General features: G+C 37.5%; 3 protein-coding genes across 3 annotated transcripts in view; 1 reads left to right on the plus strand and 2 right to left on the minus strand.

Annotated features, from left to right (window-relative positions):
* Window positions 1-18,536, minus strand: part of LOC106709788 (probable G-protein coupled receptor CG31760) — a 59,625-nt gene extending 41,089 nt beyond the window's left edge. The window contains exon 1 of the mRNA XM_014501665.2: window positions 18,319-18,536. The gene's annotated coding sequence lies outside the window, so the exon portion shown is untranslated. The remainder of the gene's footprint in view (window positions 1-18,318) is intronic.
* Window positions 18,537-21,469: 2,933 nt separating this feature from the next.
* Window positions 21,470-22,503, minus strand: LOC106709791. The gene is made up of 3 exons (XM_014501668.2): window positions 22,377-22,503; window positions 22,127-22,306; window positions 21,470-21,690 (listed from the first exon to the last, which is right to left on the minus strand). The coding sequence occupies exons 1-3, from the start codon at window positions 22,420-22,422 to the stop codon at window positions 21,470-21,472; spliced, it is 447 nt and encodes a 148-aa protein (XP_014357154.2). The 5' UTR covers window positions 22,423-22,503.
* Window positions 22,504-22,810: 307 nt separating this feature from the next.
* LOC106709790 lies at window positions 22,811-23,799 on the plus strand. Its single transcript, XM_014501667.2, has 3 exons — window positions 22,811-22,947; window positions 23,021-23,182; window positions 23,459-23,799. The coding sequence occupies exons 1-3, from the start codon at window positions 22,890-22,892 to the stop codon at window positions 23,683-23,685; spliced, it is 447 nt and encodes a 148-aa protein (XP_014357153.2). The 5' UTR covers window positions 22,811-22,889; the 3' UTR covers window positions 23,686-23,799.

Raw genomic sequence — 23,799 nt, forward strand, 5'->3', positions numbered from 1 at the left:
TTCTACAAAAACCATTTTTTTAGGAATTAAAGTAACGACAATATGTTTTTCGGTAGTGGAAACTTACGATGATTATTTTCCCTTTTAAATACAATTTCTAGCGTTATATTGAAGAATGTTAAGGTAAAAGTTACATCTTAGTTCTTGTTTGTATCGTAACTTGTGGCTTATCGCAGTTCCAACAGCGCAGTGATGTTTATATTCCCGTCGTTTATATCTGAAATATTAATAGCGGTTTCCTCCATTCTTCCTATTTCTTGTCCATGCCTTTCTTTGTTATACGAAATGCTGTCACTTGCGAATATTAGGCAATTAACGTAACTACAATTAACCGCTTTATCAATCGATTACCCTACTACCTATCCTAGAATTTGTAACAAAATATTTTCATTATACAAAAGGTAATGAATGTATAATTAAATGGAATGAAAAAATAAATGTCTCACACTTGATAATGTCAATATACTGCCACTTTGAATCACCAGATCGACCTCATCTATAGGGGTGAATAATGTTTTGATAGACACACCGGACGATTATCAAGACAAGTTGTGTTCTATTTACAAGTTTTTATTACTAATTTTTATTTTTGGTGTATTTTTAGAATTAATTTTTATATTATTTAGCTATTACGCTATATTTAATTTTTAAAAAATTCCTCCCAAGTAGGGTTGGCGACAGGCAGGCGACCGGCCCTAAAAACTTAAGCCAAAACTTTAAGGTTCATAAAACCTTGTGTGCCGACCCTACGTAAGTGGGATAAGGCCAGGGGGATTAAGATGATGATACAAGTCTAATTCTTTCGGATAGACGAGACGTAATTAAGTTGCTCCGTACGTCAAATAGTTACAAAAAATCGAAGTGTTGGGAAAAGTTTTTAAATATACCAAGTGTGACATATCAAACGACGCAGAAAATTTTTATTTTGTAAACGGTAAAAGTTTCATAGAGGAAAAGAAAAGGAGAAAGTTTTCGGAGCAGAAAGACAGAAATTTTCAACTTTTAAAAGTTTGAAAAAATTACGCCGCAGAAACAAGATCTACGACCCATATTTTTTATGGTGTCCCTGGATAGCTCTCAGTGAGTTCTTGGACCTCGACCAGTTTTTGGAATTTTTCCGGGAAGAAAAACCGAAAATTTTTAACAAAAACAAAAACCGCGTGGCCGCGAGGTCCTGGATCCTGGAGTGCTGGAACGACGAGACTAACCTAGTCAGATAATATATAAAGTGCCGTACTAAACAGTGTTTTTAAAATTAATTTTGGATAAGTGGAACTATTTTGAAAAAGCCGGGAAAAAAGTGACAAATAAGAAAAATTTTCAAAAAATCCTAAGTCCAAAACTAAAGCGACAACCCATATTTTTTATTTTTGCGTTGCAACCGGCAGAAGCAGACGAATAATTTGACACCTTTTTTGTTATTTTTGGACTTATATTTATGAAGAAATAGCATATTAAAAAAGTTATAAACAAAAAACTTGAATAAGGAAGAAATAAAAAAAATAAGAACATTAAGAATAGTTTCTAAGTAGCACATAAAAAGTGAAAAGTGAAAATATTAAAAGAAGATTGTATTCCATTTTACTTGTACAAGTTAAAAATATTGCGTTTGTTTACATATTATCGTCACTTTGAGAACCCCGCATTGTAATTCTGAGAACTCCGCCCGCTATTCATTACTCATAAACGGCACAAAGAAATGCGGTGCGGATAACGACGCGGCGGTGTTGTAGTTAGTTTATAAGTTAGACATTAGGATAAGGACTTGACAGACTAGTCATTTTATAATTTATAATTTTTAAATTGTATTTTGGTGTTTTTAACTTTTAACTTTGAATACGTTTTACGTTCATTTTAGCTTTATTAAAATTTAAAATTCAACTATATTTATTTAAAATTAAATACTATTTTATCTCATATTAATTGAAATTTACTCTTTACATAAACTTTTAAAATTTTATTAAATTTAACTAGAATTTGAAAGATTTCATTTGTTTTTAACTTATTTTAACTTATTTTACAACTTTATTACGTTTTTAATTTATTTTATTCACTTATTGTCTTAACCATTTTAACGTGTGATAAAAACAGCTGCACTTATAATATTGTAAAGTGTAACAGGTCAAGTCCAAAATTGCCTAAGTTAACATATTGTCTGGGTCTTTTGCTCGCAATATTAGTTTAAGCTTTACTATTATTATCTTCTGACAGGCGCTTTTTGCCCATAGTATTATTTAGACATAAGATTATTTTTAAGCATATTGCTAGGGTTATCGCCCGCAATATTAGTTGTAAGTCTTATTTGATATTGACAGGGTCTATTGCCCGTAATATTAGATATAAGTTAGTTAGGGGTCTTTTGACCAACTTAATTTAAATTTTATTATTGTGACGCGTTCCCCGACATGATCGCCATTAGGACCCCGGTGAAGAAGAGAGGCGCCCTGGACCGGAGCCCAGTAGATAGGATAGACCAGGTGGACAGAGTATCGTCACCTAATATTGACCAGGAGGCTCAGGTCCAGAGCGTCCGGAGGAGTGTTGGGGAGTGGGAGTCCGGAGTGGAACCCATTACCCAAACCTCCCCCAAAAAAGTGGTAAGAGTCGTGCGTAAGCGGATAGTGCCTTCTCAAGAAGAACAGAAGAAAACGGATGTGGAAGGAATTGTTGGCCCCTCCGGTGGGGGAAATCCGAACAAATCCGACAGAGTCAAAGAAGCGCGGATTCACATGGTCACGGGGAAAAATCATGTGACCAGTGCAAGAAATATGAAAACAGAAAGTAAGGTAGGGGCCAACAATGCCTTCGACGCCCTTTACCGGCTTGTCAAAGAGGCTGAACTCGAGATAAAGAAACTAAAAGAAGGCAAAGATAATGATCGGGAGGCGCAGGGTGGGGGTTCAGCGGAAAAAGAATGCCTCGGCTCTCCGATTTCGCAAACGCCCCTCCCTGCCTCTCCAGAACATTATATTAAAAAGCAGGAGGAATTTATTAAAAAAATAGAAGAGCACAGTATACAATTGGAGAGAAATAGCAAAGAAGTAGAAAATCTGAGGGAAGCACTTAGACAGGCTGGTAACAAAGTGTCACGAGGTACTTACGCGAGCGTGACGGCGGGGTCGTCGCAGAGGTCGCCCCTGGGTGTAGGGGCCACGCACTCGGTGGCGATCTCTTCGAACGTAGACACGGACACCGGGGACCAAGTTCTAGAAAAAATAAGAAAAGTAATTAATGCTAAGGAAGAAGGAATAAGAATAGACAGAGTCAGGAAGATACGGGATCGAAAAGTGATAGTAGGGTGCAACACGGAAGGGGAATTAAGCCGCGTAAAGGAGAGGCTAAAAAAGGCTTCCGGAGACCTGAGAGTGGAAGATGTGAAAGCGAGGGATCCCTTGATTATCCTGATGGATGTGTTGTCATTTAACAGTGACGAAGACATCATCAGGGCAATCAAGGGACAGAATAAGGATTTGATGAAAGGTATTGGAGAGGAAGAGACAAGAATGGAAGTCAGGTTCCGGAAGCGGGCCAGGAATGTCCATACGTCCCACGTGGTGATCAGAGTATCACCTCTGATCTGGAGGCGGTTCACGGAGGCGGGGGTACTACATGTAGACCTTCAGCGTGTACGAGTGCTGGACCAATCCCCCCTTGTTCAATGCACGCGATGCTTAGGGTACGGGCACACCAAGCGTGTCTGCACGGAGTCCGAGGACTGCTGCAGCCACTGTGGTGGCCCGCACATGGCATCGGCGTGTACCGATCGGCAAGCCGGTAAACCGCCCTCCTGTCGCAATTGCGCACATGCGAAATTCGATGGGAGGGAGCATAACGCGTTTAGTGAAGAATGTCCGGTGCGTAAGAGATGGGACTCCCTGGTGAGGTCATCTATAGCGTACTGCTAAGGTGGCCCCAGGCGTACCCAGATATCCTTCCACCGGGCGGCCCCACTATCACGTCGTGCAGGCTAACCTGCAGCGGTCAGCGATCGCCACGGCGGAACTCATCCAAGAGGCAACCAAACGCAAGCTTGCGTTCGCCTTAGTCCAGGAGCCATATATAGGCAATCGCGGGGAGATGAGGCAGCATCCAGGGACAAGAACAGTGCAATGTGCCAGGAGCCTAACCACCGACTCCGTGATTAAGGCGGCCATTGTGCTGTTTGACGACACCATAGATGTCTCCCACTGTCCGCACCTCACAACTTGTAACATAGCTGTTGCCAAGTTGAGGACAGCGGCGTGGGAGATCGGGGTAGTGTCCGTCTACCTGGAGCCAGATAAGCCTATCGAACCGCTCCTGGACCAAATGGGAACCGCCGTGGAAAGACTCGACACCGCCAGCGTGATAGTGGGAGGTGATCTGAACGCGTGGAACACTTGGTGGGGCAGCCGGGAGGATAACACGCGGGGTATTGTGGCCGCGGAAAAGCTCGACCAGCTGGGTCTACATGTGGTGAACGAGGGGTCTGAGCCGACATTCGATGTTACCCGAGGAGGTGTGCGCTTCTCCAGCTGCGTCGATGTTACGGCTTGCTCGGCCCACCTGCTTGGCAGACTGCAAAGCTGGCGCTTATCGGAGGATGTATCCAGTTCGGACCACAAGGCAATTCTGTTCGATCTAAACTTGGGCAGGTCCAAGGGCACCAGAATTATATCCTCCACCCGGAAGTATACTACCAAGAAAGCAAACTGGGCTGAGTTTCGTAAGAAACTCGCCCAGTTGTGGAAGGATGAAAGAGTAACAGTGGAAGAGATTGGAAAGACAGAGACGACTGAAAGATTAGAAGATGTGATAGGGAGGTACGTTGCTTCCGTGGTGGAGACGTGCGAAAAGGAGCTGCCCAAGGTTAGCAGTAGGAAGAGAGCAGGATTGCCTTGGTGGTCCGAAGAGCTCTCTCGACTCAAGATGGAAGTCTTGAGGAAGAAGAGGCGGATCTCCTCCGCCGCGCCAGTTCGCAGAGAGTGGGTCGTCCAGCAGTACATCGACGCCAAGGAAAATTACAAGCGCGAGGTGAAGAACGCTCAGACCCAAAGTTGGAAGCGCTTCTGTGGACGCCAAGATCGCGAAACCATGTGGGACGGGATCTACAGGGTGATGCGCCGTACAGCCGTGAGGAAGGACGAAGCCCCCCTCATTAAAGACGGAAAAGTGCTTGAGGGGGCAGAGTCGGCCAGGTGCCTGGCGGAAACGTTCTTCCCTGAAGACACGCCGGAGGGGGACGACGCGGACCACCAAACAACGAGGAAAATGGCCGAAAAAGTTAACGATGGGCCACATGATAATTCATGCGACCCACCATTTACGCTGGCAGAACTCGAGTGGTCCGCGTCGAGTTTTAACCCCAAGAAGGCACCTGGCCCGGATGGACTCACGGCTGACATTTGCTCAGCCGCAATCGCCCTGGATCCGGACCTCTTCCTGGCGATAGTAAATAGGTGTTTAAGCCTCTCTTTCTTCCCCAGGAGGTGGAAAGTGGCAGCAGTGGTAGCACTACCCAAACCCGGTAGGGACGACCTCACGCAGCCGAAATCTTACAGACCAATAGGCCTTCTGCCAATATTTGGAAAAATTATCGAAAAAATGGCTGTAAGACGTGTCCGGTGGTATACTGCGCCGTCGATAAGCGGGCGCCAATACGGTTTTATGCCGCAGCGCTCTACCGAAGACTCCCTTTATGACATGATCCAGCACATCAGATCTCAGTTGGCGGAGAAGAAGATCGTTGTGCTGGTATCATTAGACATAGAGGGAGCCTTCGATAACGCCTGGTGGCCCGCAATCCGGTGCAGACTGGCGGAAACGCGGTGCCCCGTAAATCTGAGGCGCATGTTCGATAGCTATTTTAGCGACCGATCTGTGCGCGTCAGATTTGCGGGTGCGGAGTACGCGAAATGTACCACCAAGGGCTGCGTGCAGGGTTCTATCGGGGGGCCTACATTTTGGAACCTGCTGCTGAATCCCCTCCTGGTGGAGTTAGATAGAGCGGGCACACACTGCCAGGCATTTGCCGACGATGTGGTCCTGATGTTCTCTGGGGAAAGCTCCTCGGAAATACAGACCCGTGCCAATGCGGCCCTCGCCCTTGTCCAGAAGTGGGGAATTAGGAACAAATTAAAATTCGCGCCTGCTAAGACCAAGGCAATGGTCCTCACTAGGAGGATCAAATACGACTCCCCACGTCTGAACATGGGCGGAAAGCCCATTGAGCTGGTTAAGGAGGTCAAAGTCCTGGGCTTGACAGTTGATGATAGACTCACCTTTAAGACGCACGTCGCAAATGTCTGCATCAAAGCGCAAGGCATCTATCGTCAACTGGCAAGAGCTGCCAGAGTTTCCTGGGGGCTGAACCCAGAGGTCATCAGGGCCATATACGTGGCAGTAGTGGAGCCCACCATCCTTTACGCGGCTAGCGCGTGGGCACCAGCGGCGAAAAGGAAGGGGACCTTGAAGTTGTTGAACCGGGTGCAACGGGGGTTCGCGCAGAAGATTGTGAGGGCGTATAGGACTGCGTCCCTAAACTCGGTACTAGCACTTGCTGGGTTGCTTCCTCTGGACCTTCGGGTCCAAGAAGCGGCCCTCCTTTATGAAGTAAAGAAGGGTCACTCCCAGCAAGTGCTAGGGGACCTTGATTTGGAATTACCGGTCCCGTACGCCCAGACGCAGCACCCGGTGCACCTGGAGGGGCTGCAGTTCGACTGCATGGCGGACGGTGACGAAGTGGCCCAGCGAGCTGCCGTCGATGTAAATATTTACACCGACGGTAGCAAAATTGAAGGTAAGGTCGGCGCGGCGTTATCCATTTGGGATGGCGCCGCGGAGACTCTTTGCCGGAAATTAAAGCTGGGAAACTTCTGCACCGTATACCAAGCGGAACTGTTGGCCCTGTACGAGGCAACCCTGTTCGTTGTGAAGAGCAACCGACGCTCGTTTGGTCTTCATTCCGACTCCAGGTCCGCCCTCGAAACAGTAGCAAAAGGCGATTCCCTCCATCCCCTTGCAGTGAAAGCGAGAGAGAATGTACGAAAGAGCAGAGAGCAAGGGAAGGATGTCAGATTGTATTGGGTGAAAGCGCATGCCGGGGTGGAGGGAAACGAAAGGGCGGACGCACTTGCAAAGCAAGCTGCGGTCGGAATGAAGACCAAACCCAACTACGACAAGTGTCCCGTTTCATACGTCAAGCGGCAACTCCGCTTGGAATCGCTTGAGGTATGGAACGGGCGCTACAGGGACGGGGAAACTGCCTCGACAACCAAGGTCTTCTTCCCGGACGTCGTACGCGCGTTCCCCGTGCTAAGAAAAATAGACCCGGATCAAATACTTACGCAGATTTTTACTGGGCACGGGGGGTTCTCCTCGTACTTGTGCAGGTTCCGCTGCAAGGAGAGCCCCTCGTGCATCTGCGATCCGGGTAAGGAGGAGTCCGTGTTGCATCTGCTCACTGAGTGCCCGGTATCTGGTGCGATGAGGGCCGGCGCTGAAATAGAGATGAAAAGTAAAATTAATTTAGAAACAATAAGAGAATTGGTAGAAAATAGGAAAACAAGAGTAAAATTCTTAGAATACTGCAAAGCGTCGGCCCTCTTAGCTATAAATAGAAATAAGACGTAGTTTAATATTTATCACATTCGTAGTAGTAAGTATTTATTGTTTTAAATAGCCTTTTTGCTCTAGACTTAGTATTTTATAGTTTTAAAGTGTAAATAGATATCTATTTTAACGTATTATTATTTTATTGTAATTTTTTTAAATTGTATATAGATATCTTAATTTTAGTGGTTTTATTTTATATTATTAGTAATTTAAGTTTTTAAAATGTAAATAGATATTATCATTATTATTGGAACTTTTTAAATTTTACAGTAGTCAAGTAGCATTAAGGAAACGAATGTGATATTAGTTTAAGTTTTATGTAATTGGTCTTAAATTATAAATAAAGAAATAAAGAATATCCCGCACCCCAGGTCCCTGACTTCGACCATGTTAGGGGAACGAGAGGGCGGCACAGCGCCGCCCATAAAAAAAAAAAAAAAAAAAAAAAAAAAAAAAAAAAAAAAAAAAAGATGATGATACAAAAGGTAATGAACATTTTGTATTTTCATCATTTTCCAGTTCTAAAAAAAATTAATAGAAAAATTTAATTAATTGAAGAATTGTAAACCTTAAGTGGCGATGGGCCGGCCCCATATTGCCCGCAGAACGGACGGCCGATGGGGCCGCAAAGTACTGGAATGGCGGTCACGTACAGGTCGACGCAGCGTGGGCAGACCTCCCGCAAGATGGACCGATGATCTGGTCAAGGTTGCGGGAGTATCCTGGATGCGGGTTGCACAGGACCGATCATCGTGGCGATCTTTGGGGGAGGCCTATGCCCAGCAGTGGGATTAACGAGGCTAATTGGATGGAAGTATAAAAATAGTATTACTTTATGACCACTGTTATCAGGATACGTTTTTGGATTTTGATTAAGAGTGAAATGTGCCTTATTGAAATGGCCCACGTATAAAATATATTTTTTCCCGAGCGACATCACTGTCAACACAGATGTCCTCCCTTGTCACTGTTTCACGTTTTCTTTTAAAATATCTTTCGTGTTTTCTATTCCTAGCTTGAAGATAAACGACAATAAAAATATATTATTCCCGAGCGATATTCGGAACCCTTTCTGAAAACAAGGGTTAAACTTTGCTGCGACGGAAAGTTTCTTTTTATTACTTTACCGATTCTCAAGGTTTTATTTTTCTTTCCGTATTTATGAACAATAACGTAAAAGAAGTACCTATCTAAGAGTATATAGCTAGATGCTTTAATCGCTTTGAAGGCGTAAGAATTTGTTGAATTAAATTAAGGTGAAGTGAGTTAACTGTCTTGTATTTCATAATTACTCCACGCATAGTCGTACTTAATGGAAATGGGATGTTATATAAACACATTTCACCGACAGACTCATTTATTGTCTAAGGGTTTGTTTTGGTAATTATTAGTATTATATATCAGATGTTGCCCGCAACTACATTCGCTCGGAATTAAAAATAAATTAATAAGTAACTCATGTCTTTTACATCGGAACCAAATTTCTTCAAGATCTGTTTAACCGTTCCGGAGATATCTACTGACAATCCATCCATCTAAATTTTTGCATTTATAACATTAAGTATGATAATAATAAAACAAATATAACTGTTTCCAATACGTCTGTACAGCTTTATATAGGCGAAGTTGTATGGAAAGGTTTATTATAATTTCTCATTTCCATAGAATTCGATTTTTGAATATTTAGTTTCGAATTAAAGAACAGTAAAATAATAAATTCGTTATCCAAGATATTCAATGCAAAAAGGATTAAGGAAATAATTCACTACCATGTTGCTACCTCTGATGGCAACACTGAATCGATTAAAACGCCAATTCAAAAGGTTTAAAAGCAATATCAGGAGCATACTACAAATTTTCCATCGAGTGGAAAAATTGCATCGTTATAAAACAGCAATAAAATGTCCGTCGTAATAAAATTTTACCAATCGATTGCGTTTCGTGCTCAAGGGTCCCGTCTCAAATCGTTTAGTTTATCTACAATGTTTTTATATTTTATTTTACTGTCAGCTTAGTTATTTATTTAAATTTTTATTCCAATATGCTTGGGTAAATTATTATCAAAAGAAAAACCAGTATACAAGTATTCGTATAGCGAACAGTGTCCGAATATTGTATAGTATAGACGGACAAAGATTAGGCCTCCGTCACACTTATCAAGTGAACCGCGGAGTTCCTTCCACTTGACGCCTGTCTTCTGTGTGATCGTGGTATTGCACCGGGGGAACCGACCCATCGGCACAAGACGTTATTGTTGTTGTCGTATGTTTTTTTCTCTTATACCATTTCCTAAACCCAAATAGGTTTTAAATCTTTTTTTGTAAGAACTGACCGCGATAACAGCGCCTCTCTCATCGTATCAGATATCCTTGTTTGACTATGCATTAATTCAACAGAACAATAATTGTCTATACCTATGTTTAGAAACGATACCAAAACTTAATTCGTTAAAGCACACTAAGTTCGACTATTTTAAAAACAAAAGTCGCCGCCCCTGAATAATTAAGGAATGTCCTTCTGAATTCAATTTACTAGCAAATATTTTCCGCGCCGGTTTTATTCTAGTCACGTTTTACAGGGGACTTACGTTTAAAACTCAAACAAAACACTTTTCAAATTAAGTTCTGGGACTATGATCCTACAAAGTAATGAGTAAACGGAGAATAAATCGTCAACTGTTTTAGATTCTGCCTTCGGATAGAAAATGTCAATAATCAATTTTAAAACTAAATCATTTCTCTCTGACGTACCTCTTGTTCATAAACATGTTAATATCCCTTTCAATCTCTTTAAATAAATAGAGATGACTTGTCCAGGAATGTCTGCAGTGGTAACCCACTATTAAGTAGGTTACCGAGCTACACGTAATTTGTGAATTTCGCTTGAACTTCGTCGTAAATTGTTTACTATGGAGACTTTACTCAGTATTTATTTTATTTATAACCTTCCATTTCGTAGCAAAGGCGGATTTCCACAACGCAAGACTGCTGAAACAGCGTCGTCTGTGGTAGTGCAGAAAATATTAAAAGATACCTATAGATAAGTACCTCTGGGCGGGAGCACCTCAATACCAGCTTCTTCCATTTGACCGCATACAACGGAGAGCGACTCGAATCGTCAACGACCGAGCTCTTACCGATCGGCTTGATACTCTGGCCTTGCGGAGGGACGTCAGTTCCCTCTGCATCTTTTATCGTTTGTACCACGGGGAGTGTTCCGAAGAACTGTTTGGAACGATTCCTGCCGCCGAGTTTCGTCATCGGACGACCCGACAGACCGCCAGGTACCATCCATACCATTTGGACGGCTGGCATTCCACAACAGTGCGGTTCTCGCGAAATTTCTTGCCGCGCACGGCCGCGTTGTGGAATGGTCTGTCCTCGGCGGTATTTCCAAGCCACTACGACTTAGGGTCCTTCAAGAAGCGAGCGTATCACCATCTCAAAGGTCGGCAACGCATTTGCGATTCCTCTGGTATTGCAGATGTCCATGGGCGTCGATGAACACCTGCTGTTCCCGCTGCTCGTTTGCCCCCTTCTCTTATAAAAAAAAAAAAAAGATATAATAAATCAATTAATGTCGTCTGTAAAATCAAAGAGCTTTGCAAAAGTAAGGATAATAAAATATCTTTTAAGCACCTACTCATAAAACTCGTAAAATAGATATAAAGTTAGTCGTAACTGTAACTACGGCAACCATGAAAGTATCTGTGTACATACCAGTAATATCCCTGTCCTTGTCCCACTTACGTAGGGTCGGCGCACCAGGTTTCAATCCACCCATCTCTTCCTAAGGCTACCGTTTTTTTTACTGACTAGTCACTTTTTGCCTTGAAGAGGCACTTTCAGTTCCACCGGGCTTAAGCCGGCCGAACGCAGATGGCGCTTAGCCTTAACCTCGTTAGGCCTACCGGTGTGTACCTCCACACTTATACTTAAAGTTCTCCTTGCCACATGTCATTCTTACCTCCTCATAAAAATATTATCTTTGAAATCCTGATAAAATGTTAAAAATAATTACAGCTCTTTTACTAGTTATTTTAATTAAATTATTAAGTTATTTCTTCTATCATTTAAGTTATTTTTAAGTTATTTAAAGAAATTTTAAGTTTAATTCTTTTCTCTTATCTAAATCTCTATGAGAACAAAAACTAAACAACCTGCCCTTGTTTATGAACTAGTCTTCCATATATCTCTATTAGCCGTCATATCTTAATTCACTTCCTTCTTACGTAATCCTTTTTCACACAATCCATCCATTCTTTTTTCTAGCTTCTTTTACTTTTCATTACTTTATTATTTAATTGATCATAATCTCGCCACATTAATATTTCCATATAACGATACCTTTTACTTCGCGAGAACAAAAACTAAACTAGTGAAAAACCTACGACCTACTTCTTGCCATTAAACGCACTTCGCAAATGTCTTTCTCAGATCGTATATTTATAAGCATCATGGCTACGAGTTGTGTTGCATTTAACTGTCTTTGAAACAATGCATTTTAAATAGGAATGTACATGAATTTTCCATTCTTTGACGTCATAGTTATCGAAAGAAATAGGTTAATAAAATAAATATTGTTGAGTTGAAAAATAATGTTTCTTGTGTTTATATTATGCGTCAGCTTTGTTACATCACTTTCAGCAAGGGGCGGTTGTTGGACATATTTTTGAAAACTCCTTAGATGTCCAGTCGGGCGGCTTTATTTAATTAGTTGGTTCGTTTCATCATATGCGTTTCGCCCTTGTATAGAAAATTGCTTAGGAAAGCGTATTTTAAATGACCTCTCGACCATGCGCGTGATATAATTAGTTTATGACATTAACAATCTATTTTGATGTTGTATATTTTGATAGTTACATATGTTAATTAAAAAACAAAAAGTATATAATGTACAATTTTGTTTTTTTTAAATGGATGAAAGGATAACTGATAGTCTGACAAATAGCCTTATTTTATAAGTACAGCTAATATTGGATATCATATAATTTCTTTAAATATTCCTAAAATTCTATCATTCATTAAGTTTGATCGTCACAAGCGGATATAAATAAGATTAGCATATGCAAATGATATGTGACGCAGTAAGGCATATGTTGACATTGCAGAACGTTTTGACGTTTCGCTTTACAGTCCGAAATGGTAAATGACCGTGCAAATTTCTAAATTGATATTAAATATTAAACTTAGCACTTCTCCCCGAATATTGCATGGTGCTTTTTACTGTTGCTCGGTTTCTACAAATATGAGGTCCTTACATATGAAATTGGCGTTTTGTATGGGAGGAACAAAAAGTCGAATATTTTTTAATATAATATATTTAATTAATCAAAGTATGAACCATTATTTTCTATGCACTTTTGCCATCTCATAGGTAGTTCATTGATCCCTTTACTAAAAAAACCAGTCGGACGGGAATCAATAAAATCTTTGAAGGCGATTTGGACTGCCCCATCGGAGTTGAATTTTTTCCCTTGCAAGAAGTTATCCAAATTTCGAAAAAAATGGTAATCTGTTGGAGCAAGGTCCGGGGAGTACGGAGGATGTCTTAGACTTTCCAATTGAAGCTCTTCTAATTTAGTAGCCGTCTGTTGCGCAGTGTGTGGTCTAGCGTTGTCGTGAAGCAGCAGTGGCGTGGAGCGATTAACCAGCCTAGGTTGTTTAGCCGCTAGCTTTTCCATCATGGTTTGCAATTGCTGACAATAGACATCAGCCGTAATAGTCTGGCCAGATTTGAGAAAACTGTAATGAACAATACCGGCACTAGTCCACCAAACGCTTACAAGTAACTTTTTTGGGGTTAATTTTCGCTTGGGGCAGGATTTGGCTGGCTGGCCAGGATCCAACCATTGCGCTGAGCGCTTCCGATTATCGTAAAGAACCCATTTTTCATCACAGGTAATGATTCGGTTTAAAATACCTTCATTATAGTGCCGGTTTAGTAATGTAACGCAACAGTCGACGCGCGTTTGCCGGTTTGCTTCAGTCAATTCGTGAGGTACCCACCTTTCAAGCTTTTTAATCTTCCCAATTTGCTTCAAGTGAATTAAAACAGTTTTATCACTAACATCGCAGTCTGTAGCTAACTCGGACGTGGTTTGCGATGGATCCGCTTCCACAATAGACTTCAACTCTTCATTATCAACTTGAGTCTCAGGCCGTCCACGGGGCTTGTTCTGCAGATCGAAATTTCCAGAATGAAAACGTTGGAACCAAAAACGAACTGTGTTTTCTTTTGCAACACGACCGCCATACACATCATTCACCCTTCGAGTCGTTTCCGCAGCACTAGTGCCACGGCGGAACTCGTACTCGTAAATAATGCGATATTTTAAGTTTTCCATTTTGTAAAAAGAGTGACGCAAACAGAAAAAAACAGAAGAAAAAAAAACAAATGAATGACGGCCATCGAACCACAAATACATGAGTCTATAGCTGTACAAATTTGAATTTGGAATTCCTTACCAAAGAGGAGAAATTCGTGATTAAAGTGGCCAGTACGAAAAACGCCAATTTCATATGTAAAGACCTAATATATGCTTTTATCATAGAGTCGAGTTCTCGCAATGTTGAAAAGCGCTATGATGCATTTATGAATGCATGCAACCGTATCGCGTCACGTTTCGACAATTTCGACAGCGCTAAATCGAGGGATCAAAATCGAGCTTTCATGTAAATATATATAAGCTTTATGGTAGACGATTCTTTGCAAGCGATCAGGCTATCGCTATTCGCAATATGTAGATTATACTATTGTATATTTTGTATATCTAAACACATCAATTGGATATTGGTAGAGTTATATTAAAATTGTATTTTAACCCGTCATATTAGTTACAAAACAATTAATTATTATTATTAAACACATTAGCGAATGGAACGATATAATTAGAAATGAAGTAAGACGAAAACAGATCTATTTCAATGAACGACGGGTATTTGGTCTCGAAAGATATCAATCACTATATCACTTGTCAGAAAAATATTGAAACTTAAACAATTTGTTGTGCAAATAATAGTTTATGTATACATTTTTCTTAATTTTATTTTGTTGCCAATACCGTAAGAAGTTCGAAACAAATAACCTGCTATAAACGAAATTATACATCGCAAGCACATAAAACAAATTTATTCGTTGTGTAAACAAATACTGAAAGATACGACTTTAGCCTTCGTAGCCACAGATTGGTATTAAAGATCCATTTCGCGCAGCCTTAATATAATGCCAAGTATCGTATTACTTTAAATCTCACCGAATGAGAGATTTAAAACGTGTTAATGTGGTTCGATTTTATGTGTTTCAAATTAAACTTTCCTTACTTCTTACTAAATAATCTTACTATTACTTACTTACTATTAAGCCGGACTGTTTAAATGTACATGCGTAGGCAAAACAGTCAGTTAAACTGTACTTTGGAGCCTAGCACGAATAGTTGCGATACACGTCTTCGTAATGCCATAGATAAAATATGTCTATATATGTATCAGATTTGTTGCTCTGCAAAAATTCGTTCTCACGAATGTTCATGCTAGGCCCTCAGTTCTCAGTTTTGCCTACACACGTAATTTTTAAGTGAACAGTCCACTGTTCATTTAAAACTGTGAAATTAAACTAAACGTGTGTAGCCGGCTTTGTAAATACGAAAGTTGGTACGGAGGAATGTATGGATGTTTCTAACCATGTAAATCTAGAACAACTGTTTGGATTTGGATAAAATTTGTATCAGTATATAAAAGTCTATAGCCCATAGGTTATAAGGCCCACTTATAATATAATTAATGTGTATTTTATAGCTGGCCGTTACGTTTTATATGACATATAATAATATAATAATTTTTCAATTAGATCATAGTAGCAATACAAATTTATGGCATCGTAAATACGTCATAAACTGTTTCATAAATTATTCAAAGAGGTTAAATACTTACCCTCTTTGTTTACGATATTAAACATAACTTTCGGCAATCCAATTCATGTTTTGTAAAGCGACCAAATTAGCTGGTGGCAAAGTTCATTATTAAAAAGAAAAGTTTAAAGTGCGTCATTCATTGCTTTGTATGTATATTTTAAGTAATCCTTATATTCTTTATTGTTTTTAAAAGGTACTAAAAGGAGCTGAAATTTTGCCTTAACTAAAGGTATGACATATAGAAAAGATATCTGGGACAGAACAAAAATAAACCTTCGATATGAATGAAGATTTAGAGAAAAAAAATTGTATAATAATATTTAATAATTTTTTTTTTTATATAAGAGAAGGGGGCAAACGAGCAGCGGGAACACCAAGGTGTTCATCGACGCCCATGGACATCAGCAATACCAGAGGAATCGCAAATGCGTTGCCGGCCTTTGAGATGGTGATACGCTCGCTTCTTGAGGGACCCTAAGACCCTTCATAATCCTGATATAGGAAAAGCCGAAAAAAATTTTACGATTTAGATCTCTATCCTCTATTTGTAGGTATTTAGAATGAAGAAAAAGACATTAGCGAAATGTACCCTTGATAGTTATCACGGATTAAATACGACTGAGGTAAAGTTAAACTTTGTTAACTCTACTTGACAGCAAACATGAGTTTGTAGTCAGTAATTCATGCTTAAAGTTAACTCAAGCCACGACGTCTTGGAACTTCTTAAGTAGTTTCACTTTGTTTCATGATTGAAACGCGTCGTAGGTAGCGAAGATACGGGATTCCTGTATTTCAAAACATTTCGATATTAGAATTAAGGCAAGTTTTTCAATCTACTACATTTTTACTACCGGAAAGTTTTTTTAAGCAATTGCTTGCCATCTCTGTTTTTTCAACAAAAAAAGATAGGAATAACAACGTATAATTATTTAGAAATGTATTTTTTTCTAGCTCAATTAATATTGTTAGCAACGTATTCATTCGTGTTTCGAATATGTTGCTTTGTATAGACCCAATCTATTTCCTTCTATGAACAATAATTGTGGACGACCTATTCAATCTTTTAAATTGAAATGAACTTGACAATTCATAACGTTCACTAAAAGGGAACAAAAGGATTGGCAATTATCACGAACTTCTCTATCGAAGTACTGCGTTACTTTTAAAAGGTTTATGTTGTTATTGTTAAAGTTTTTATATCTATCTTAAATAAATCTTACTTAATATTATAAATGCGAAAGTTTAGATATGTATGAATGTTTGTTAGAAGGTATCTCGTTAACGGTTCAACAGATCTTGATGAAATTTGGGAAAAGGAACACGTAAGCCATTTATTAAGATTTTTATAAATACGCGCGGACGGAGTCGCAGGCAATTCTAAATATTAATACTAAATGCTTAAGTTTTCGAAATTTTAAATACCAAAATTGATAAATAAAATTATACTTTAAGCGAAAAACAATCTTTTAAGATTCAAGCTCTAAGCTTCAAACCACATCACTTCCATACATTCCAGTTGATACCAGTAAATATGGAGACACAAATCGCTTACTCAATTAATACTTTTTATCATGAATACTCATCAAAGTGCAAATACATAAAAATTAACATACAAATGGAAAATCTGAAATAAAAGCGGATCAGTGGAAAAGTGGCCACTACAAATTTATTGTGATTATTTGTTTTGAATCTATCGATTCGTAGGAAATGCGTAGTTTATACTACAATATAATGAAATACAATTGATGTCTCATCGAGCTAGTTTTGAGAATAAAGCATTGTAAGATATACGTTTTCCTTAGCCAATATCCCGCGGCTAATAAATCAAAGTGTTAAACTTATTGTTATTTTTGGTTTGACAAATATAATTAAAGGGATGACGATATGTTTTATACAGGGATTCTGGTCTCAGAAACTAACTATCGAATTAAGGTATTATTATTAAAATTAAGAAAAGTATGCGATTGAGGTTTTATGTGTAAGAGTTGTACGGAAAATGGACTGGTTAGAACTATTATCGGTACGGAACTTTCTAAATTTATAATTTTTGGAAATCTTTTCTCTAACTGTACAAAAGATTTAAGCAGGGTCGACACAGTACTACTCTTTCGAACAATCCTACTATACTTTTTCTACTTTCTTCTCTCTTCCTTTGTAATCATCCACATTCAATATATTTTCTTACTTGTTCATCTCTCCATATAACGTATATATCTTCAGGAATCTATATCTCTGCTTAACCAATTCTGTGTTCAACTAGATACTTTATACCAAGCTAGGATTAGAGAAGGTGTAGATGTGTTTTATAGGAATTCGTATAAGTTGTCGTATTGGACATTGCAAGTAATTACATTTCTTCATATTGAAATTGCATTCAAAAAAATAATGCATAAACTACTTTGAAAAATGGATGACCGCAATATTATATCTTTACAGCGTAATCACTTAAACAACGTATAATTTGGCAACCTGTTATTAGACAAACTTCAAACAGTGTTATTGATATGTATTTCCTCATATAAAACAAACAATGTTTTTGAAATGTAATTTACCTTATGGTTTTCATTCGAAAACAAACTTCATTGTACTATTTTGTTTAATTAAAAACTTAATTAAAACGTCGACCTAAGAAAGAATAAAACAGTATTAAGAAGTGTAATTTATTCTGGACGTTGTTAGGTAACACGAGGCGGTCTTCTCTCCCAGCCAGGGCCAAGAACTAGGGTCATAACCTTTATCTACATACTTAAGTCCTTCAACAAAGTAATTCAAATATCAATCAATAAAACGTTATTTATAAAAATAATACTTACATTACTCAAATTCAAATCAAATGGTCTTCATACACGAGCTAATTTATAAGTATTTCTTGCTAATTTATGACTTAACACTGACATAAACACATTTACATAGCACTTATATTAATGAGATCTTTAACAACACTCCTCTGTATTATCGCTCGAATAGAGGTTACTTAATCACTCCATTTAAAGCAGAGCGTGGCGCGGAACTGTACGAATTCGGGCCAACAGCTTTCAGGCGACTGAAAGCCCGAGCGAGCTGAAGCCTACGGGAAAATATGAAGCCTCAACCGGGAATACGTTTGAAAATAGACACTGCCGTAGCAACAATGCAACTACGTCTGACTCACTCTCGCATATGACGCATCACGTGAGTAAGACAAAGCATGACTTTACTAAGCAATCACGTCATAGTTTGCGATTATTTTCGAAGCGATCCGAAGTTTAACGGTGTATTACGACAACCGACGAAAGCTTCGCTTAAAGGGTAAATCTTTTTGTGCATTTTTTATTGCATAAAGTGTATATCTTGAATGTAATTTATTTTTTGTAGTGCTCCGCCCACCCTGTTGAATAACATTGAATGGGCAAATTGGCCTCTTGGCGGTATTTGTAAGCAAAATGATCTATTTTTCCCGCCTAGCACAAGCTTTATAAAAGTATTTTTTTAAAAGTTAGAGATGATTAAATTTCATCAGTATCATCTACCAGAAAGACATTTAGTTTGGATCAGAAGTCAAATTATAGAAGGTTAAATTACTTACAAGATTATGTATTTTTTATTGATCAAAAGTCATGAAGTTTCATTTTCCTTCAAATATTGTATTGAGAAATGTAGGTTCTATAAAATCTATTTCGATGACACGAGGGTCGAACCCTGCATTGCCTTTTGTGTGGGCGTCGATATATTATGAGTATCCGTAAACAAATTTAAATTTTTGCGACCTTTTGTAAATCCGTAACTCAAGCAGAGTTCCATCCTTTCCTTCCTTTTTCAATGAAAACAGTCTTCAGTTAAAAAACACATTGTGCAAAGAAAATAATATATATATGTATATATATATATATAAATCTTGTATAGGGTTGTCAAATGACGTTTTATTTTATTTATTTATTTATTTATTCTTTAGCACTTTTATAAGTCTTATTTTACACTTTTAATGTCTTATCTTTAAGGAGGACTTAATGCCTAAAGGCATTCTCTACCAGTCATCCGGTATATGAGAGGAAAGTATAATTATGTGCAGGGCAGATATGAATTGAAGATACAATTTTATGTTCATATAATTATAATAAAATCTACCAACTCCTTCTAACGTGTCTGTAGTTAAATATGCAAACAAAATTAGAAGGGCAGGTTGTTTAAAACAAAGGAAAACTTCGTTAAGACGTTTGCCAGTTAACACGGTTTATCAGATGTCAATGACAAAGTTAACAGCGAAATTTAATTAAAACTTATGCATTCAGCCCTGATTATATTCCCATTGTTTTCTTAATCCTTTACATAATATAAGTACAAGGCTAAGGGGAAGGACACATTACATCACGGTAATTCTTTGTATTACAAACTTCTTACTTTTTAGCTGCTTGCTATTGAAATATGTTTGATCATTCTAAGTTCTATTGCCTAAACTACTAAATCGATTTAGAAAAGTGAGGTGGTTTTTGATTCATAATTTTATCCGCAGTGTCACAGTGTTAGTCAGTCAACCTTTTTTTGTCCAATATCACAGAAAATTCTTTAAGGTTAAAACTAGGTTGAATATAAGGCGTACTATAGATTAATAAACATTTAATAAAAGAAACAATCAGGTAATTCAAAAAAGTTTATTGGAAAAATGTAACTCAGCCATGTAAAATTTAAGTTACACAATAATGTGCATGGTCTACATGAGATTCGATAACATTTTTTTTAACATGGAATGTCAATAAACACTTGGACGGAATCACATATATAAACATACATCTTTTGCAATAGAAAAACGAATATCTGGCCCGGGAAAAAGGTGCTGTTATCAAGGTAAGTTTTGTCAGAAAATATGTTAAAACTACATAGAAAATGACATGAGAGCTATAATACGAAAAGGATCTGGAGACACTTTTTTAACATTAACTGGAGGGCGTTAGTGTGCTATCATAATTAAGTTTGATTTGTCAGATATATTTTTCAGTCTATACACAGCGTACTTACCTTATGATAGATTCAATTATTTAGGCAATTTAAGTTTTTTTTATCCATATTGAAAAACATAACTAGCTTCTCCACATACTATATTAAAAAGTAGCTGACATATTTTTAATATGTATATTATTTAGTTAAAATTAAAGTGTAAATATAAGGAACAATTGCATTGTATTAAAATTGGACGGAACAGTAATACATGTTTTAGATCAATACAATTTAAGGCAGAAACTACTTATATATTATATACTACATAACTTATGTTACATAATTGTATGTGGCAATATACTTCCATTTAACAAACTTATGTCAAAGTATGAGATTATTTATAAGTTATAAAATAACAATATGCTGGTAAGTCATTTAACATTAATTTCGAAATTAATACAAATTATTATCTCAATAAAGGTAAAGATAAAATAAGTATTGACCTTAAGCATTTTATCTTAATTATGATTAAAAAGTGGCTCTAAAGTTATTGCCACTTACATTTTAAAAAAAAACTGGTATATAGTTATATAAGGATATCCGGCCCAATGAGAGATGCAGTGCATTTAGTTCTGTTAGAAAGTATGTAAGTCCTACAACGGCATAGAAAAAAAGGACAAGACAGCTACAGTACGAAAAGGGCCTTTTGACACATTTTAGAGTTTAACTGGAGGGCGCTATTGAGCTATCATAATTTAGTTTGACTTATGTTTGCTGGACAGATATCCTTATTGATCTTTAGATAGTAAACTAAACTTCATAATGTCAAATATGTAGTTAAATTGTGTGTAATGTACAGTAGAAATATGATTTTCAGATAAATTATGTTGATCCTAAATTTGTTAACATTATATAATTAAACATTATAACTGGTTTCTATGGAGGCCTACCCTCTAGCTACAAAATATTTTGTAAATTATCTTTTTTTTTTTCAAATATCAGTTATTTTGTACACATGAAAATAGGCTTATTGGATAAAACAGAATTGATATATCATATTAACACCCCACTGACATAAAACAACACAGACAACAGACTGAACATAGCAACAAGTGATGTTTTCATATTAGTAGCACTGTTACACTCATCTGCCGAGCAATAACACTCCTCCCAATATACACCATTAGGGTAAACACCCCAGTTACAGACCCCTGTCACACCTGTTTCAGCGACAGATGCACAACGTCTTACAACTTGACGCCATCTACCATCCCCTGAAAAGAAAAAATAGAACAATTTAGGAATTTAAAGAGACAGTTTATAATAGATTTTCAAGTATAACATACTAGGATTCTGACATAAGTATCTTTATATATTCTTGTAAAGAATATAACCTACTTACTAGCTTGTGTGCTATTAAATTTCAATTACTTTTTCACTTAAAAGTAAATATAAAATTTTAATAAACCCAGCTCAGATTACCACCTACTTACAAAAACAAGAATGCATTGTTTCAAAAATACTTAATTTGTTCAATTTGCACTATTATGTAAATTAGAAGTGAACATGACTAATCCTAGATTTTTCTAAAGGTAAAGTTCAGGATGTAGGTTTAATCACATTGCCCAGCTAAAAAAAAGCTTTTTCGATGTTTGCTAACCCGACTACATGTGACTGATAGGTGACCAATGACGATAGTATAAAACTTACAAATAAATCCTTTCGGTCCTTGTTGGGTGAGTTTCATACAAAAAGATCCTGGCATGTGAGATTCGTCACTGTTACATTCAACCGCTATGTGGCTATCAACATCAAATTTTTTGTATGCACCGCAAGTATCCTCTTCTTTATTTTGTGATGAGGCACATTGGTAACATCTTACACAGAACGCTGAAAACAAATCATGTATGAAAACTGTATGTCATAAAATTAAACATAAATAGAAATTAATAATGCAAACCTGTTCTTATTAAACTAATTAACAACAAGAAATATATGTATGACATTATAAATAATCAAATGTTTATAAAGTTTGAACTCGAGAAATACGAAAACATCAACAATAAAATGACAGTTAAGCACTTCAGAAACACGCCCAATCCAAATCCGATGTTACCATTTACCAATATACTATCTTAGAATCGAATGTTTGGATATTCAATCAATTTAAATATTTGTAGATTCGTCTTTGTAATTTTGCATAATTTTCAAGGCAAGACCTAAGGAAACCTGTGTTTTCTGGGTATTCCATATCTCCACGGCCAGGGCTTAACGTATATTTTATTTTATACTCTTAGACCAAACGAGGGATAATAAACTGAACGTCAAACAGAAACAATATAATCATTCATAACGGAACGAAAAGGAAACGTTACTGTTTTTAATATTGTTTTGTTTTAGTGTTTGTTATAGTTTCTGTTTTGTTTAATTGTATTTGAATTAGATTAGCGACTTTTATCATTTTGTGAACAAAATGTTACTCATATCTAAATGGTCAATAACTATAATCGTGATTTTCTGCGTGAATAATGGTAGTAAAAATTGTTTACTTGCCCTTGGGTCACGCCCAATAACTCGTTCTTATCTTATATTAAAACTTTCCAGGTTATGGTATAAAATGTTGGAATTGTCGATCAAGTAACGATCCAAAATGCGCAGATCCATTTGATAACAGCACTGTTCCAATAACAGATTGTAAGGAAGAGAAAGGACTTGCCCATTTACCGGGCGTGAAATCTACCATGTGCCGAAAAATTCGACAAAAAGGTTAACAGACATTTTTATATTATTTTATCATGTTAGAAAAATACAATAGTAAGCAAATGTGAATTTCGGTCCTAAGTCTCATTGAAACAGATATTTTTTTTGTTTTATTTTATATCTTCATATTCATACTTATTTTAATCTCTTTGGACGTCAAAATACTTTTTTCAATTCAGTTTGATCCATGATGTATAAAACGTTAAAAAAACATATGTGAAATATAAAAAAAAAATAGTTCACTACTGGCTGTGGAATTATTTGTTTTTTATTTACTTTCAGTGAATGGGGAATGGCGCTACTTTAGGGACTGTGCCTATTTAGGTGAAGTTGGCATTATGGGTGATGAAAGATTTTGCCTGATGAGAACTGGAACATATAACATCTTCATAGAATACTGCACCTGTAATAGTAAGGATGGTTGCAACTCATCATCAATATTTAGCCCTGTTCCTCTCTTAATATTTACTTTGGCAAGTTTGTTAAGATTAGTAATACATACTTCTTGATACTTAAGGAACAATTTTTTTACTGTTCAGAATAAAGTTGTATCTCATTTAGAAACTTTACATACAAAATTAATCTTTGGAAGTGAAATATTTTATATTTATATTGAAACCAGT

This window comes from Papilio machaon, chromosome 15, assembly GCF_912999745.1.
Source record: "Papilio machaon chromosome 15, ilPapMach1.1, whole genome shotgun sequence".
Lineage (NCBI taxonomy): Eukaryota > Metazoa > Arthropoda > Insecta > Lepidoptera > Papilionidae > Papilio > Papilio machaon.